This window comes from Atractosteus spatula, chromosome 11 (assembly GCF_055471065.1).
Source record: "Atractosteus spatula isolate fAtrSpa1 chromosome 11, fAtrSpa1.hap1, whole genome shotgun sequence".
Classification (NCBI taxonomy): Eukaryota; Metazoa; Chordata; class Actinopteri; order Semionotiformes; family Lepisosteidae; genus Atractosteus; species Atractosteus spatula.
The window spans coordinates 38,953,263-38,970,324 of NC_142716.1; the positions used below are offsets into that span (position 1 = coordinate 38,953,263).

General features: G+C 40.4%; 1 protein-coding gene across 5 annotated transcripts in view; it reads left to right on the top strand.

Moving 5' to 3' along the window:
• Positions 1–17,062, top strand: part of sap30bp (SAP30 binding protein) — a 39,007-nt gene that overhangs the window by 11,451 nt on the left and 10,494 nt on the right. For all 5 annotated transcript variants that reach the window (XR_016093750.1, XR_016093751.1, XR_016093752.1 and 2 more), the window contains exons 4-6: positions 2,300–2,342; positions 9,781–9,869; positions 16,736–16,827. Coding sequence is in view for 2 of the 5 variants with exons in the window: in XM_088927557.1 (XP_088783683.1) it covers positions 2,300–2,342; positions 9,781–9,869; positions 16,736–16,827 (224 nt within the window). In the remaining 3 variants the exon portion in view is untranslated. The remainder of the gene's footprint in view (positions 1–2,299; positions 2,343–9,780; positions 9,870–16,735; positions 16,828–17,062) is intronic.

The window sequence follows — 17,062 nt, forward strand, 5'->3', positions numbered from 1 at the left end:
CACATTAATATTGATTTGTTCCGAATTTTTTAAATACATTGTCACTCGGTAATAAACAAAAGCAACTCAAATGATTTTGTTACGTCACTGTCTGTATTTGTTCTCCAGTCGGGGCTTATCAAACATTTTTGCAGCCAGTTTGCTATTCCAGATATGTGCCACTCCTAGCTCACCATCTGATCTTCAGGATGAAGAAAAAAAGCAATCGACTTTGGAATTGTTGAAGGTTGCAGTGGTTGTGGAGGCAGCGCAATAGACAGATCTGTCTCTTCAGTCTCTTTAGCAGATTACATCTTCTAGCAGAAATTGGCTTGCAAAGCATTGGAGGTTTAGTGACCAAGCCTCTGTGGTCAGTATCAGAAGCCCTCTAAACATTTGTTGTTTCATTGCATGTTTTAACCTTTGTTCTATGACAATCCTCACACTTTTAAATATATTTTAATATGCATTGCATCTCCTAACTTAGGTGAGGATATTGTTTTCTTGTTTCACTCTGCTTAAATGTGGAGCCTTTAAGGGTGATATAATTATCATATAGAAAGTCTTTGTATTTTAATAGGTTATTTAATTCTAAAGTACATCAAGTGAAGTGAGCACAAATGTAGTGCCTATGAGCCATAAATTATTACATTTTGTTCTTTTGTCACCTAAAATCTTAATTGCTTTGCAGTTCATAAAGTCCTTTGTGGATCCTTGGTTCCTATTCAGAAATGTATTCTTAAATGTTTTTTTTTCTTTTCTTGTTATCTCTGTTTTTAAGAAAAATAGTTTATGGCACATTGTACCTCTTTCTAAATGTCTAACACACTGCATACGTCCCAAAGGTTAACAGAATTTCCAATTCTGCAATGGCTGCTGAGAACGAAAGTCTTGTTAAAAGTTAAACCACATTATATCCTCTAAAAAGGCAGTATTCTAGGACCCCTGTTCCTTAAGGGGTGCTGACATGGTGCACTTGTTGTTTCTTAAGAAAGTGTCAGTGTTGTTGTGTAGCTTTATTACAGCCACATTTACTCTTCTAATGCATTTGGTGTGAAGGACAACCCTTTCCAAACAATACTTGGACATGCTTGTTTGGTTGCTAGGTGACACAGGCAGCACTGGCATTGTGTACCGGTCAGGGTGTGTGAATGGGCAAACTGTTCCTCAGAGCTGTGCTCTTTGGTGCCCAGGGTCTTGGCAAGGAGTACCTTTTTAAAAGAGCACTTTGTGTAACTTAAAAAAAACACTGCCTGCTGCTATGAGATATATTCCTTCGGAAGAAGGTTTACAACAGGCTTTTTTTTTTGTTCTGGGGGGGGGTTGGCCCAGTAGAGGCTCTTGGGATCAAAGTCCTGCCTCAGAAAATGAAGTCTGTGTTTTCTTTTCACTGGCTAGGGGCTTTGACTCAGTCTTGATGACAAAGTAAGCTGGGTTCTCAGTGTCATGTACTTGTAGGCAATGCTGTTTTCCCCTCCCTGGTTTTAACCCTGCTGGGGAAAGAGGCCTCTTTGCCCTTCTGCTTCTGTAAACTTCAGACATGCTGACGCAGTCCTGTGCAGCCATGTGTGGGCTTGCCTAGAGGTAGTCCCATTCCCCAGGCCCAGCAGATTGGCGTCTGTGCAACAGGACACCTGGGAAGAGGCAATGAGGTTGATCCCAGGATGATGTTGGGAAAGGCACATCAGGTTGTTAATCAGGTTATTGTGCTGGCTGAGACGTGGACAAGTGTAACCACTTAAATATGATAAGGGATTTCTGTTACTGTGACAGTTTGCATTACCTAATCCACTTTTAATTAAAAAAACAAATATTTAGTCAGCAGATATAACACCGGTGTAATTTTAGGTTTTGTTACCTTATGGTATTGTCCGTTCATTTTAAGAGTATTCCAAACATTTTGCAGGATGGAGAAAAAAGTGTATTAAGTTGGCAAATTTTGATCATTAACCTTTCTACCTTTGCTGGGCTGAGAGGTTTCATGACTTGTGAAATTGTGTGCATTCTGCCTGTTTTGCTTACTGTAGGTTTATTGTAAAAGAAGGGCATCACACTTGATTTTCTTATAAATAATGAGGATTTTAGTGAACAGAATAACTGTGAAACACTTGTAATAAGAAAATATTATGTATCGCCCTACGGGTACCTTTAGCTTATCGAAAAGAAACTGTTAAGGTAAAGAAGAAAAAGGCCGATGTAAAACATGAGGCTTCAAAGTAATAAAACCAGTGCCATCCAGGTTCTGGATTCTCCTTGTTTTATATATTATTCCATGGAATTGTAGGAAAACCTAACTTCTCTTCATTTCGCTGTCTTCCAGGAGATTTCAGAAGGTGAAAAAAGGGACCCAAATGAGCTGGTTGGTGAGTCATCTTTAGTGAAGTTTATAAAGCTTAGTCGCAAACCTTTGGAGTTGCAATCTGTCGTTTTTAATCTGCCATCTGATGTCTGTTGTGTGAGACCTCTCTTTTTTCCTATTTGTTTTGGAGACGTATCCAAGCTCACTAGCTCTTGCTTCTTGTGAGATTTTCTGCAGGAGAGAAGATGAGTTGTAGTTGCTTAAAATTTGGCAATGTCTTTCAGCATGAAGTAGCTCACTTTTTTGTCATTCATCATAGACAACCTGAAAAAAACTCCTTCCAAAATGAGTGTCAACCTTCCTCACAATCTTTAGTTTTAATAGATTAAGGCAAATATTTGTTTTGACGCCACATGCCTTTAGTTCATGGCATGTCACGACTACCCATTGCTAGGATCATTAATCGACAAACAAAAAGACATTGTCTAGTGAGTATAATGTATTGGTATATATTACACTTAATAAATTATTGGGGGAGATGGAGGGTGTACATGCACTAGCACTACAAGAAACATCTGTGTTAAACTCATGCTCATCAAAAAACACGTGCCACCATAGTCCTGGTCAGGGAATAAAGTCAGACTTACATTAACTGCCTTATAGAACAATAATTGTGTTTTAAATGACCCAAGTCCAGTTGGCCATTGCGCTAGGTTTCTAGAAGGTAATTGGTCTGTGGATGTCATTCACGTAATTTCTTAAAAGCAGCGAGGGTACAACCTTCACCAATATGGCTGGATAATGTTTCAGACTCCCTCCACTCTTTGTGTAAAGAAGCGCTCTCTTTATTTTAAATTAACTATTTTTCTCCGCACATTTTGCCGAGTTGCCTGTTGTGCTACTGAGTGTGTTTGGCTTAACGCAGCCTTCTGTGCCAGGCCCTGCTTGCCAGAGAAAACCTAGCTGCCAGATACTTCCCATGTATACTGGATCAGATTTTCCCTGTTGGCATATTGCCCAGTGGGTGGTTTTCCTTCAGAAGATCATGCTGCTCACTGCATTACAATGTTGCTTTACAAGTGAGACAGACATCAGTTAAGCACTGTGAAGATTTAGGCGATTTTGATCTTGGTTCTTGGTCCAATATTGCGTCTTACATGTAACCTGATCCGGGGAATTTTCACAGTGAGTGAAGGTGAACAATCCAAGCCAGAGGTGCCATGAATTATTAGACTGTTGTCGTGAACCTCCTCCTCTTGCCTCCACATGTGCATGTGGGCAGTGGAGCTTACCTGTACCAGGTGGGGTCTGGCACTCCCCTTTTCTTGGCAGAGATCATGGATCAGCTTGAGGCTGGCATCTCTCCAGCATGCTGAAAGAGCGCAGACACAGACACCTATTGCTAAACCCAGGGAAAAAATATTTTTTAAAAGGGTCATTGGCACTCCAAAGAGCGATGCGTTTCAGATGCGTTCTAACATTTAATTCTGTTTTGTAGATTGTACTTGAACAATTGCACACTTGCTGCCTCTACCTGCTTTTTTAGTTAAAGCAGGATAAGGCTGCTGGGTCTTACGTATGAGAGAAGGAGAGGAAATACAAATGCAGCCTCCCCTAGTCTCCTCAGCAGTTTGAGATACAAAGCAGTACAGTCAAAAAGGTATCTCGGGTGAAGAGGAGTAGAGAGAGGAGCAGTACAGTCAAGCAGGCGTCCCGGGTGAAGAGGAGTAGAGAGAGGAGCAGTACAGTCAAGCAGGCGTCCCGGGTGAAGATTTCTATCTTTATCCTTTGACTTTGCCCTGGGTAACCTTATCTGTACCCTGGTACATGGAGTGAAATAGTGAAAACCAATTTTAGCCATAAAAACATCCTGATCCTTATGAGTTATCTTACTAACCAGTATTAAGTCCAATATATATGAATGTTTAGATAATTAACCAGGGCAGGAAAAGATGGAGGAGCCATGCCTGCAACATCACAGGAGAGATCCTAACAATGTGGAAGAATGATGGCTGCCAGACACCCTTGCAGCATTCTTTTTTCTAAATTCTGCACAGCGTCTCTCATACAGTGAGGTGCCTTGTTGGACAGCCTACTCTCGGTATCAAACCTGACAATCAAGAGAGAGAAAGCAGGAGAATTGGGCTGCACTTTGGATAAGGTTATATTACGCTACTTATCCTTCCAGCGATATGTTGTTTGTAATGGCCCACACAATTGGATCACTTCAAATCACAACAAAAAAAGAAAATTTTATTGGGTGCTGTCTGTTTACTTCAGCATTACATCAGTGTTGTGAACACATACCAGAAACTGGAATGTTTTAGATGCTGAACAGCTTTTTGAAGAAAAAAAAATTGGAATTCCTTTGCAAAGGTCTTAAGCAAAAGCCTGAAGATGTGCTTTGTTCGGCCAGACAAAGACTATGCTGAGTGCAGCGTTTTTTTTGCTGGGGTGTAATTGGTGCCTGCAGTCAGTCTTGTGGTCCACCATGTATGGGATCATTGTTTGGGGCACCAAGAAAGCAGGGCCCTGCCCAGACCACAGCACCCTAGGCTGGTCCTGTCACTGACTCATGCTAAATCCCAGATGATTTATTGTTTGGGAAAGGTATGGGATGGTATGGGGACTGCAGTCCTTACTCTTACTAATTCATGAGGTTGTTTTGCCCCTCAATGCCTTGCTAATTCACCTTTTTTAAATACAATTTCCCACCTCCTCATGACCAGGTGGCTGCCTGGTGTTTAATATATGTGAGAAATGTGTAGCTTTTTGGAATAAACTACTAATAATGCATACTTTAAGGCTGATTCAGGACTGCTGCCGAATGCGACTACATAATTCTCAAATTAAGCATACGTTTTTAAGGGCTGTGTTGGGAACTAATTTACAATAAAAATATTAATTATGAAGGAAATGAAAACTCTAGTTATGTAGTAACCTGTACTTGCTGCTGTCAACAGGAAAGGGAGTTGAGAAAACATTTCTTTAGCCTGTGTTAATGTGGTCCATGATGTTATGTGTAAGAGGTGCCCAGGTGAATACAAGCTTAAGCTTTAAGGTTTATGATGTAAGTAAACAAAACAGCACCTGAAATTGATTGTTTTTTTGAAGAGATAATGATGTGAATGTCGATGAATAGATAAAATTGCTTGGTAAATGTGATGGATATTTATTACAACGCTTCATATTAGCGTGGCTGACCTTGATATTGATATTTCTGATCAGTATGAATTTAAAATTAAATGGCCAGGTCTGGTTTCTTCTGTTGTTTCTTGTTTGTTCTAATACAACCCAATCTAAGTTGAATTAGCATGAAAGTTGTTGCAACATTAGAAAACACTTATTAAGCTTTGGATAAATTGTTCATTTACGGTACATACAGTATACAGCTTATATTTCTAAGAGATGTATGAGGTTACAAAGCAGTGTGTTGCTGTAGACACTATAGCAACACTCCTGGGAATACAACATATTTAAGAAACCCAGTACACATTCCTTTAACTTATAAATGCTGAACCCTTCTGAAGACGTGAGGACACCTGCTTCTTTATTCCACTAAGATATGCTTTACTTGAAAAACCCAACCAGAAGTTTTAGCCTTTTTGTAACTTCTGATGTGGAACATTTTTCTCTGAAAAACTGGTGTCTGACTTGCCTGGTCAAGAGAGGAGCAGTTTCCTGGCCCCTTGGGCTGCATTTCTCTTGCACAGCAGCGTTGAGTGCCGTTGCGGTTTTTGGGCATGTTTCAGAGATCTAGCATGAGCAGGGCTGTGCTCATCACAGAGTACGATGAAGCATAGCTGCAGGGCTCTGAGTCAGGCAAGGTGAGGCCTGACGCGGTCCTGCGAACACATCAGTCACGTCGCAGGGAGGGGCCCACAGGATGTTAATGCAATGTTTACCTGCGCAGCTGAGGAAGCTCCTTTGAGAGCCTGAGGGAACAGCAGTCCTGTCTGGACTGGTGCAGGGACAGCAGATGCGTACAAGCTGCGTTCGTCTCTTTCGGGAAAACAAACCAACCAGTGTAGCGCCCCGTGATGTCTACCAAGTCACGATGATCGCAGCACGAGAGGAAGCTGTTCACACAGAACATCCTTGTTTCCATATCTAATCTGTTCACCTTACCTCACCACCACACCCTAACTCTTGTGTTTGTAGCTTTGCCCTTATCTGAGTCTCCAGTACCTCATGATAAACTAGTTATTTAAAATGGATTTTCATTATATAACATGTATTATTACTGGTTACTGTGCTTCAGAGATTGAAATACTGAATTGCTTCCCTTCTTATTAGTCCTATGCAACTGTGAAAAAGGTTTAAAGTACAAAAACACCAGTAGCTCCATCAATGTGGCAGAAACGCTCTTGTCAATGGATGTTTGTGCTACACTTGAACTGTTAGGTTCAAGTTTTCTAACAGCAGCAGCTTCTCAAAGATGTGTATCTGTCAATTGGAAGCTGCAGTCAAAACCATCAGGGTCAGGGGGCCTTTCTTGATAAGGCGCCTTGGTGCATTATGTACTTAGATGTGTGCGTTTTTTAAATACAAGGGGCGTCTGCCACGCATCTAGATGTTTTATCCTGAGCCGTCCTTCTAAAGGGGCAGTCAGTGTTAGTTGCACGTGAGCTGAAGGAACAAGAGTACGACAAAGCACAGCTTTATCACAGCTGTACATGGTCCATTCTTGGTGGAAGAGAGTGTCACTGCTGAATAGTAAAAGCCCTGGAATTATGATAGCTCAGAAGAGCAAAGTCAATGTTTATCAATCTAAAGATACACTTGCACATTTCTAAGTCTTTAAAACTGAGATTAAGAACACTGTTTTGTAAAGGCAACATAAGAAATAGGATACTGGAATAAGATACCTGATTGAAATGGGCTTTTAGTTTACTAGCGTTGAGTAGCCACTGACCTTTAATTTCACAAGGAATTCAGTAAGTCTTAAGTCTGCTCCATGCTGTAGTACACAGTTATGTCATGCTTCTCACAATTAGGCTGGGAGAGAGGGGGTGATTCCTAACAATTGGATCAACGAATGCACATTCACTCGTTCTGGGTACCCAGATGCCCCGGGGATATCTGCCAGATCCCTGTCTTGTGGCGTCTGGATAAAAAGATTGGGACTGATGAAGTCATTTCTGTGCAAACTGTACAAAAGCCTTCTTGAGAGATATAATGACACGCAAAAATGTGAGGCCTTCAGTCACAAAGAGCTTGCTCCAGAGACAAGTCCCAACACTCCCTGGCAGCTCAGATTCAGTGCGGGGCAGATCAGTTGAAACACGTTTGCACAGCAGATTCCTCAGGCAGGAGCTCCACTCTGCTTTGCTTAGCTAGCTCCCGATGTTGTACCTTGTTCAGGAGAAATTCCAAATCCCAAATTTTCATTACCGCTTCAGCATCTGCTTTTATGTCTCAGAACTGGCTGCTACACACCTCCTTCTAAAGACGTGCAATTAGGCTACAGTTCTGTCTTTATTCATAGACTGTATTCACTTCATTTCCTGACCTGTGTCAGAACTGTAGCCTAATTGCACTTTTAGAAACAGTTTGAATTCACTCACCTCTATCCCAAGGCCTTTCTCTCTCCATTTGGCCACCTTCCTCTCCAGTGCTAACAGAGAGATTCTACTTTACTGTGATCCTTATTACTAAACAGTGCCTACCCTACCCAGGCAGCACTCTGCCAATTGTGCTTCTGCACTTCAGGGTTTCCCCTCACTGTCGGCTAGTGACCTGACCGAGCTGCAACCAGTGAGCGTAGCCTGCACTTGGAGGGAACACCTTTACTCGTAGCACCTCTCGGGAGCCCCCTAAAGGTCACCGATTTGTCGCTGATAGGATTTTATCCTGGTTGCTTCGGCAACGGCAACGTCCTCGGCAGTGGCAGAACTTTCCTTCTGTAACTCACCCAGCCCTCAGATCCCTGTTATAGTGAATTTCATATTCAGCTTGAAGTTTATGCCAGTGACTGTAGATGAATCCAATTATAAGTGTAGGTGGAGGTGTCTGATGTGGAAGCTATTCGTTGTATGTAAACCACTTCAAAACTTGCACTGCCCTAGATCCCACTGGCACGGTCCTCCGGATGTTTAGAAAGCGTCTACAGTGAAGCCTTGCTGCTTCCTCGATGAGCACGTAGCTCCCTAGTTTCAAAATTTCCAACCTGCACACCTGTAAATCTGTTTTCTAGGTTAAAAACACTTTGACGTTGTCGAGATAACGCCTTGTATTAACTCGGTCTCCCCTGGGTTTTTTTAAAATGTGTCGTACAAAAGTTTTAGATTCAGAAGTTACAATATACAATACATGTAGAAGTATCAACAGTGTATTTGTGTCTTTACTATTTCTACACCTTTGATTGTTGTAATACAGATTAGTGTGGTTGAGCAGAAATCAGGCTGATCACGTAATGAATGAATGTTCATATTGACGGCTTTTATCCGCACAACATAAATGATAATTAAATAGCCAGTTTGAAGTGTTGCATTAGCTAATCTATTACAGTTATTAAATGTAATACACTCATTGTCATGTTGAGTGAAAAGAGAAGAATAATACAGAGGAGTGGTTTCATTCCCAGTCTACTTTCCTTAAATGACTCCGCCCGACTGTCTCTCCCTCTCTGTGCCCTCCTCTGGCGAAGTGGATTCTGTTTCACAGTCCTGCACACAACAGCACCCCCAGGCAGGCAGAGAAAGAGAGGCTTTCCTCATTACACGCCACTGAGTAGAGCACAGGACCCCCCAACTCATTCCCAGACCTTCAAGGGCTTCATTCCCCTTCTCAATGTGTCTGTCTCTTTTTCCACTGTTGTAAAAGCACCTTTGATCGGTATTAATTCATTAACATTCTATCAGCTTCTGCTTAGATCACCCTGCGGAGAAATATTTTGGCATTTACTGACGTACATTAAGAAATAAATCACTTGGTATCGCCACATTTCCAGAATGTCCGCTTGTGTTAACCTAATTCAGACTTTCACTCCCTTAATTGCCGTAATTACTGACTCAAAATTACCGTCTGTAGGCAGTGATTGCAAAAACCCATAAAACTGAAAGGATCAGGGCATTGCAAACCATGATGGAGACCAATTGTGTAAATCATAGAAGAAAATAAGGAAAATACTTCAAGCTCCGTTTATAACTTCCTCACTCCTAAATAACCCGAAGGTCAGAAACTACATTAACCCAAAAGACTGACTGCAAGCCGTTTACTGCATGTACTGCATTGTAGAAATGATGTATTCGTGAAGCTTTTTCATGAACCATGTTAAAGACATTTGCCATTTTTTTTAATTTTACACACATTTTTTTCATACTTTGATTTTAATATACCAGTGATACATGAGTTGTGATCACTCATTAGAAGATTTCTTTTTTTCCCAGCATCCTTTTATCAGCCGAGGACTTCGGTTTAGCCAAAAAAGCCTCTCGCCAGATTGCGGACATCATCACAATGATCCTCATTTTTGTTGTTGTTTTGGCTCCGTTTTGCAGCTCAGTTCTCGGAGCGGGTGCGTAACATGTCCCCCGACGAAATCCGGATCCCCCCTGAGCCTCCAGGACGGTGCTCGAGCCACCTGCAGGTCAGTACGGAGCACCCATTGTTTCTGCACCTACCGAATTTGAAATCGCCTATTTTGTGTTTCCCGTATCTTGGCTCACGGCTGGTAACCCTGTTGACCACACGTGGGGGAGAAAGAGGAAGTGCTGGCAGACTCCTCTGACACTCCCACCTTCCAGCCAATTGCTTTTTAACACCTCACTGGCAACATGGCCCGCAACCAGAGGGGCAGTGCTGATTGGAGGTCTCTGATTGTTTTATGACATGGTACCTATCAAGATCTCAACTCCTCCTAGAACCAGTGTAGGGCACAAAGAAAGTCTCTGATCTTGGAGTCTTCTGTGCACCAGGCAGAGCAATCTGGAGAATTCTGCTCAGGCCTGTGCTTATCAGGCACAGTCTGCTTGTTGAGAATTTCCCATTGAGAAATCAGGTTTTCTTCCTTTAAATTGAGGTATAGAAGCTACACGGGAACTATTATTGTACCAGTTAACTATGTAAAATTTAGATTCTGAATGTGTTTTATCTGATTTGTGTTATTGTATGCCCATGTATCCTTTTGAGTCAAGTGATTTCAATGCTGTGAAAATCTTAAATGTTTTAAATCGGTTTCATTTGTTGAATAAATTAACTTATAAGCCTACTCTCCCATAACATTCCTGCATGATTGCTAAATTGTTTCATACTTTTTGTAATGCCAGCAGTAAGGACTATTATTTGAAGACTGATATGCTGTTATGACACATAACTAAAAATGATATCTCCCCCACAGCGGTGCAGAACATTTTCTAAACCGCTGTCACATAATTTTAAAGCTTCCTGCTTGTTTTATTGTCAGTGATGACTTAGTTTTATAAACATGGGTAATGTGAAGTGAATTTATATAGTTCAGGTGGGTAAAAAACACAACGTTTCGGCTGTGGAGCCTTCTTTAGGTGTCGGCTCACACCTGAAGAAGGCTCCACGGCCTAAACGTTGGTTTTTTTTCTTCTTTTTTTCAGCATGGAATAAACCTATTGCTTGTTCCTGTGAATTTATATAGTCTGTAAGAAAATGTCATGTAGGAATAATTTAAATTATTTATACATTTTCAAATATTTATTGAAATGTCATAACTGATTCTTAATGCATAGATAAAAAGTGAAACATTATAGCTGAATATTAATCATAGAATGGAAGACAAGTTTGATGTGCACACTCCGTTTCACACCTTCCTGTATGATATTTTGAAATATCAGCACGGTGGTTTGAAAGTTTTCTATATTATGTTAAATTATCTATATTAATGGTACTACACAGGTTTCATGAATTAGGGGTAATGTACAGAATCATAGAATGCTTGAAAAAAGCAGGAAGTTTAAATGTGTACAAGTATGCAAAAAAGATCTTAACAGCGGTTGATGAATATTCCATTCTGAGGTTCTGTATCATAGCCCTTAAGTTTCATTCAGTTTCAACAAGTCTATATCAAGAAAGCTATAATCAGATTGTTTTTCTAGGAAACTGCTTGTAGGCAAATATGTTTCCTTAGTTTGCTTTTTGAAAGTACGTGAATGCCTTAATGTTGTGTGGTCTGTAATTTACAAGTTTTAACGTGACTCAGAGCTACAGAAATACTGAAGTGCTTAGTCCAACAGAACAGTTCTGATCTTAATATTGATTTTTTTTTTTGTTCAACAGTTGATTCATTTCTGATTCATTAAATAAACAACTGTATCCTGTTTTGCGCAATATTAAAGCTTATGAAATATACTCTGATTATGCATAGTCATCAGATATTTGCATATCTTCCTGTTTTCAGAAAGCAAAAGACTAATACATACCAGAATTTATCACCTAGATTTGTTTTTTGAGTACAGCTATAGTTTTTAATTAATGGAAAGTGATGTTGTGCCAAATATTTGAATTCAGTGTTAGGATGTAAAACATCTGTTTTAAATGTTTTATTTAATAATGTGATAGCACTGTAAAATTATTGCCACAACTGTAGGATATCTTCAAGGTGCAAATTAATCTGTTACTGTTATTACAAAAGCATTAGTAATTACCAGGTAAAATTTTACTGTAAAATTTCTGCAAATTCTAAGGAAAAATAAATAATTGTAATACTTCACTATCGCATTAACAAATTACATAATGCTAATTTTGGTTTTATCAAAAACTTTAGTTTTTTTAAATTTCTAAAAAAATTTTGACATTGTACACAGTTTATTACTGTAATGGACAAATGTGTTAAAAACACTTTTACATACTCTATATAAAAAAAAATGTAATCTTTGTAGAGGTGGTAATAACTAACTACACTGTTTTTTCTACATTATACGTTTTCTAATCTTTGTTTTGCATTGAGAAGACAGAGGAGTGTGCCGACATCTGCATGAATCCTTGAGATCAGTACACTTGGCGTGCGATGTGTGTTCCGCCGCAGATGTACCCAGGCCAGACTAGCAGATTCCTCAGGATACAGCCATGATCTTAAGTGTGAGAAATTCAGATTGCACTGAGCTTTAAACTACCACAGCACAGATAAGCAAGAAGCAATAATGTGCGTCTGGCTGGCGGTGCCAAAGTGAGATTTACAGGCGCACTTTGTTCTAGAAACCAGGAATGCTATCAGGATTAGGCAATCTTTGATCTCTTTGCTATTCAGTTAAAGTCAGTGGTAAAGTCAGTCACTTCATATGTTATACTACTGAGGTGGTTGTGCTGAAGATCATAAATGTTTCATTAAAGGTGCTGATTTGGGATGGGTATTTACAGACCTGGTGACATCCAATGTTACGTTCTGCAGGATGGATTTTGTTTCTTACCTGCCTTTTAACAGAATTTTATCCAAATTCTAGTTGTAGGTCTTTTTAAATTGCACTGGTGCAGTGCCTGTACACTAAGTTTGAAGATAATTATTGCAGCTACCTATGTTTCACCAGTTATGGTTTTATGTCATAAAGACAATAAAATCAGTTTTTTTTAAGCATTGTTAAAAATATATATATAAGCTGCTGTTCTTATCTTTTGAGCAGCCACCTCTCTGTTGGGGTATTATTAATGTGTTTGTAGAATTCTGTAAAGACTAGTGTTCTTGATCTGTCACTAAATACATGCCATTACTGTGCCATTTGTCATAGCTCTGTTTTCTCCCCTAATCTCTGCAGAACTCAATTCTGTTTGAATCAATCAATCAAAGTTTTTTTTTATCAAATGCAAAACAATACAGCTTGCAGCAGTAGTTGCTGGCAATGACTTGTCTTTTCTGCGAGCTCACTGGGGGGTGTAAAAATCACAAAATAAAAGTGACAAAATAAGGTTACATAATAATACATAAGAGTGCAATAGAAATTGAATAAAAGAATCTCAGACAGAGCTCAGTATAGAGCTGCTACAGTATGTGTCCAGGGTGTATGCAACCAAGTAGTGCAGTATGCTGAATACAATGAAAACTGTATGTCCATGTAGCCATTACGGGTGATTTGCTGAAGTAACTGCAGCTTGGTTGTTTAGCAGTCTTATTGCCTGGAGGTAGAAGCTGTTCTGAAATCTGTTAGTCTTTGGCCGAATGCTTCGATACCGTCCACCGGACGGTAGGAGAGACTGGGGTCCTTGAGAATGGACCTGAACTTCTTAAGACATCTAGCTGAGTACGTATCCTGGATGTTTGGTAGCTCACAGTCGGTAATGAACTGCGCTTCCTAGGGAGCTTCTGCGAGAGCAGTATAGGAGAACACCTCAGTGTTATGACTTGGCGTAGCAATCTAATCTTTATGACTAATATCCTGTCAAAGATGAACAGGAACACCCATACAGAAAGGAAGGGCGGGTATAGGAATTGTTTTCGGAGTTTTGCAGTACAGAACTAGCAACTCCAAATTGTCATGGTTACCCTTCTAGCGGAGAAGTGTGCAGCAATTGAAATTTCCTGTTTTTTCAGTTCCCTGATGTTTTTGTTTCTATTGCTCCATATATATTCTTGAGTGATTCTTCTTCTGATCTATGTGCGCCTCTGATTAACTTCCCCTTCCACCCCGAGAGAGATCTTTCCATAGCTGAAGTCAGATCTTAAAGGAAGACGTTTGTTTGTTTTGATTAAATTTAGAATCAGCAATTGCTATTAGTCTCTTTCCGCTGCTGTTTGGCATCTCCATTTATATGCTGCGCTGCATCCTTCGTTCTGACACATGGGCACATGGCCCATTTTCTGAAGCTACACTGTGATTCACACTCATGCGAGTGCTGAGGTATCAGGGGGCAGACTGGACATTCCTTCTTATAGCAATGCAAACATGCAGGCGCCTGGCCAATGACTCTGGCCAAATGTGAGTCAAGCATGGCCAGTTCAGATCACAGTTGTGTGGTAATAACCTAGCTGAAGTTAAAGCCACTGCTCTGGTGTGCTGGTTATACCTTGCTCTGAACAAGAAGCTTGTGCAAATTGAGCTTCACAGGTGCCTGCAAAGGGTTTCAGTTTTAAATGATGCTGATCACTGCTTTAAATGTGCGTTATGTGTGTACTGTATGACAATTCTGGACCTTTCAGTTCAACTGTTGTAGATTTCCCTTTATGAATAAGAGGGAGAGCATTCCTTATCAAAGTGGGTACACATGGCTTTAAACCCAGTTAACCCCATTCATATTGCTCTTTTTAAAGATCACATAATCAGTCCATCTAGTATAGGTGCCTTTAAATTCAGTAAAGATTTTATTTTCATGTCCTCTGTTGCTCAGCCTAATGGAAGAGTGTAAAGGTACGAACCCTTTTCCTGTGGTCTGGAGGCATAAGACACGTGCACATTTTCGTCTTTGAAACTGTTTTGCCGACAAATACGACTTATTTGTTAACTCTGCAGGCAGATCACATTGGAACATTTCTGCAGTGAAATATCTGCTGCACAGCCTGTACTTATTTGCCCATACATCGTATCACATTAGTCATTACAGTCACTAGTGAGCAGGAAGGTACTGCATCACTTCATAATTCGCACAAATGCTTGCCCATGGTGACACCAGGGGATTGCACAAATGTTCATGATTTTGTGCTTAATTGGAAATTGGAAAATGTTTCTATACCATCAATGAATTTATTTTGTTACCAAGATTTACTAACCAGTCTGAGAAATTAGGACAGCAGTTCCCCTTTAACAAGGGAAGGAAGCTTTCTGTTCTTATATTTGGAAATATAAACTATTTAAAAGCTGGTAACGTTTAAAATTTGAGTGTTCCTGAGTGCTCAGAAGACAAAAATGCTGTTTTTAAAGCTAGCTTTTGAGGATAGTATTTCATATTTCTTAAAGAGGAGAATATTACGTATACCTAGAGATCTCTTGAGCTTGGCTGTCAAATATTGCCCTCGGGTATTAAAATCAGTGGAAGCACAATAGCCTCTTTCACAGCACCCTACCCAGAATGCAGTACCATGTTTGGGGTCAGCCTAGTGCAAACACTAACCTTGAAACTGCTGAAAGTTTTCTGCAGAAAACAAGAAGGTACCTAGCAATCTGGCATCTGTGTTGGGGGATCATGTCTGTAAGAAACCAAAAAAGCTGATTGTCCTGAAACAAATCCCTATCACAAGGGTGTGAATAGTCCAAAATACATGCTTTAGAGAGATGATGTCTCATTTTGTAAGGGGAACAAATTTAAATGATGAGGCATTAGTCCAGGAAACAGAGCAAGAAAATAATTCAAGCATAAGCTTTATGGCTTTATATGTATATACACAGGATGCCAGTAGACCTATCAGTCAAGAGAAAAGGCCACTGACTGTCATATAGATATAATTACAAACCAAAATCCTTCTAAAAATAACTGTTCAGTCATAGTTGTTGATATGTAGTTAATTTATTTATCTTATTGTCTTGCCCAGTTTGGATAGGAATGCCTACTAAACAACTTATTGTACGAATGTTTTTTAGTACAACACCGTTCCTCTCACAAGTATTAGGAACAAGGCAGCACAGCTTGTGAGGCTTGTCATGACCTCCGTGAAGGAGCTGCCAGTCCTCCAATCTCTGTAAATGTCTGCAGAGTAGTCTATCAAAACGAATGAATGGCTCACTGGGTGGGTGTCAGAGCAGCCTGTCATCAGCCTTGTAACGTAAAGGCTTCATGTAGACCTAAAGACACAAGTGGTGATACCAGTTTGGCTGGGTATGGAATAGAAAAATTGAGATTATACTTTTTTTAGAGATGTCTCAAGACTTTCTGATCATTTTAAAATTTGAATTGGTTATGAGTTTGAATTGGTGAGTTTCCTGCAGTGGTAAGTATTGCTGGCTTGCAGCACTTGGGCCCTGGGTTTAATTCTGGACCTGGGGTGCTGTCTGCGTGGAGTTTGTATGTTCTCCCTGTGTCTGCAGGGGTTTTCTCTGGGTACTCCCATTTCCTCCCACAATCAAGAAAACATACTGGTAGGTTAATTGGCTTCAAGGAAAATAGACATATGCACGCTCACACCAGGGTCGGTTTGCCTTGTGATGGACTCGTGTCATGTCCAGGGTGTATCCCGCCTTGCGATCATTGCTGGCCAATATAGGCTCCGGCTTCCCAGCAACCCTGAATTGGAAGAAGCGTGAGAAAATTGAACTCGCAGCAGAATGAAAGTGATGGTCTGCAGAGTCAGTGAGTCTCAGAACTGACCCTACATAAAATACAGTTCCTGAGATGTGAACACGAATACTGTGAGAATAAGTCTATAAAATTGTACTTCACAACTCACGGTTCAGCTGGTGCAGATAAACAGAAATGGGGGAGCAAAGATCTGGATTTATGATTTTGGCATTATGTGACTGTTTCTTTTTATGAGGAGATGTTTGCTGTAGATATCGGACCAAGCGTGGATTGTCGATTTTCTCCCTTCTTCAGTTGGCGGGCTTATAACTGCTCCCTATCTTCCAGGAGAAGATCCAGAAGCTGTATGAGCGGAAGCTTCATGGTGACTTCGACACCAATAGCCACATCCAGAATAAGAAGGAGTTCCGGAACCCCAGGTACCTGCTAATTACCATCTCTGCCAGCCCGTTTCCCAGCATGCCCTAGAAACCACATCATGTGAGACTGCTGCCCACTGATACAAGCACTGCATACACTATGTATTACTTGATCCGTTTTCATCTGAAAAGAAGTTTTGCACTTAATCAGAAACAGGATATTTGGCCTGAAGATACTTACATTGCCCTCTCTGTTGATTTTTGCCACCAAAGGGCTCATAATTCAGGGAAACAT